General features: G+C 30.9%; 1 protein-coding gene across 1 annotated transcript in view; it reads right to left on the reverse strand.

Annotated features, from left to right (window-relative positions):
* The window catches only part of ATAD1 (ATPase family, AAA domain containing 1), an 88,756-nt gene that overhangs the window by 23,904 nt on the left and 62,290 nt on the right, over nucleotides 1-2,562 (reverse strand). Inside the window, exons 7-8 of the mRNA XM_012659744.1 lie at nucleotides 2,237-2,326; nucleotides 393-443 (exon numbers count right to left, since the gene is read on the reverse strand). Of these exons, the coding sequence (XP_012515198.1) occupies nucleotides 393-443; nucleotides 2,237-2,326 (141 nt within the window). The remainder of the gene's footprint in view (nucleotides 1-392; nucleotides 444-2,236; nucleotides 2,327-2,562) is intronic.

The following is a 2,562-nucleotide window of genomic DNA, read 5'->3' on the forward strand; positions in this document are numbered from 1 at the left end:
TTAAAAAAACCTTAAACACAAAGCTATTGAAGATTTTCATTATCATTCCCTTCTTAAATCTAAATTTCAACTTCAGAATATTGCAATTAAGAAACAAAACTTCTGTACAAAAATAAATGTATCTTATACAACCAGAAAATAGTCTGAAAAATAAGAGTATTTTACTGCATAGATAAAAAAACACATGGCTCTTAAAAATTAAGGAAATTATTTTTAATTAGTTCAAATACATCATAGTTATTGAGTTACATAAGCAACCACAAGTTTTACACTAATTTAGGTCAACTGTAAAGATACATTTCCAGATTCCTTCTTCATTTTTCTCTAAAATGACTTTATGAACATAAACATCATATATATAGGATAGGGAAAAATTGTAATTTTTTACTTACATTTTCATTTTTCAAGATGAGTTTCAGGATTGCTTCTCTTTGTTTTAAAGCCTAAAATCAGGATAATTTCCAGTTAGCATCTTTAAAAAAAAATAAAGATCAAATAGTTTCCCTAATATTTCTTCCCTCATAAACTACCTGACTACTATAGGAAATGGCAGAAATTCTGATGAGGTCAAAGCAAAGTCTAGACTTGAGACTCTAGAGTAATGATCCGTGGATGTCATACTGAACTGTATCTTCTTATCCTGTTTTTCCAGTGCTTAGCACAATGTCTCAGAAATTACATGCCCTTAATATTTACTGAGTGAGTAAGTGATTATCTATGATTATAATGTCTTTCCTCTACATCTCTACAATCTTCATTTTTTTCTTCATTTTAGGAACCTTAAAAAAACTACCACTGCTATAATTTTTTTTTCTTTTTTACCAATAATTAGAAGAGACGACAATGCCTTCTCAGTTCCTCTATTTCAACATATAAATTTCATGTTTGCTGATTTACATTAGTGAATTTTTATTTAGTGTTAATGATATATTTGTCTTCATTCATACTGGCAGGAAAGCCCCCCACCCTGTTTCATTTGCCTACCAAATTCCTATCATCCTTCAAGGGCCAGGTGGATTCTGTAAATCCACTGATTACCCAGACAGAATTATTCATGTTCATCATCATCTCGGGCTCTCACACTTCTTTATATATACCTTTGTAAAGCACATTTTACATTATTTATTTATTTACGTGTCTGCCTCCCCTACAACACCAGAGCCTAGCAGGTGTCTGAAACATATTAATGCTCAATAAATATCAGTCATACTAAATAAATTTTATAGTCTCCTACATTAAGTTAAAAAAATCTGTTCATTGATTTATCATGTATATTTTCTAATAGAATAATTATAATTAAGTATGTGCACATCCTCAGAGGAACTAGAGGTTGTAGCTACAGCAAATAGATGATCAGAATAATTTTACAGAAGCCATGACCATCAATCTTTAGGAGACCATGTATACTGCCACAAACTGATGTGTTAAAGTTACAGAATATAAATGGGATAAATGATTTTTAGCCAAAGATAATAAATGGAATTATAATAAGTTCCTCTCAATGGTTAACACATGCAATATGCTGACTGCATGGACCATATCTTCTACTATTAAAACCTGTTTTTTTCTTTCTTCTTCAATCCAAAGGCAGACAAAATACAAGATTTGAGGACTCTGTGCAAAAATTATAGGATATCAGTAAGTTATAATCATCTATTTGAGGGTACTTCTTAAATAACAAAAAAGAATGCTAGAAAGAAGGTAGAACTGGTTCAATACCACCTACACATTTGTACTCTTAAGTTAAAGTGTAATATCTTAGCTACTAGAATCATAAATCTTATTAGAGGGAAGCACTGATTACATCTGCCAATAATTAGCCAAGCAAATCCCAGTTACTCTTCATGCCAGGCCTTCAGAATAGGACAATTCTTTAACCCTGCTGCCTTCAATTTTATTCTATACTAAACCAAAACTATAATTTCGATTTCCTTATGTATCTTCCTCTATAGATAACTTGCTACATCCTAAAATAAATCATTAAAGTGACTAAGCAAACTCAAGGTAATTATATACTTTGAAGAGAGGCAAATAACACCAATCTTTGGATAGAACTAAGAAAAAAAGCAAGGAGAGTAGAAGGACAAAGAAGCAACTATGGGGTTTCCTACGCCTCATTCTTTCCCTTCCTGTCATAAGTCCTATAAAACAAAATATATTCTTCTTAAAATCACAGATAAAGACCTATAAAAAAGTGAATATTTAACTCTTCATATTATCAATCGAAACCACATACGGGCTGGTTGATATGAAATCTTGTAGGCATTCTTCTCATTATAGCCGAGTCAAGGTCCTGAGGACGATTAGTAGCTCCCATTACTATGACCTAAATATATAAAGAAAACAGAAGGTATTAAAAACTACAAATAATACTCCTTTAAGGTTGTCATTTTTAGGGTGTAGAAGATAAAGAAAATTAAGTGTTGTTTAAACTAAATCCTTTATATGAAATCTGATTTTAATCCAGTACTACTCAAATATTTATAGACACAAATTGAAGTTAATCCTAAATAGATCAAATAATAGCAAAACTGGAAAGACTAATGCTTTTCACTGGACTTC

The sequence above is a fragment of the Propithecus coquereli genome, unplaced genomic scaffold (genome assembly GCF_000956105.1).
Source record: "Propithecus coquereli isolate 6110/MARCELLA unplaced genomic scaffold, Pcoq_1.0 Scaffold63, whole genome shotgun sequence".
NCBI classification, from domain to species: Eukaryota; Metazoa; Chordata; class Mammalia; order Primates; family Indriidae; genus Propithecus; species Propithecus coquereli.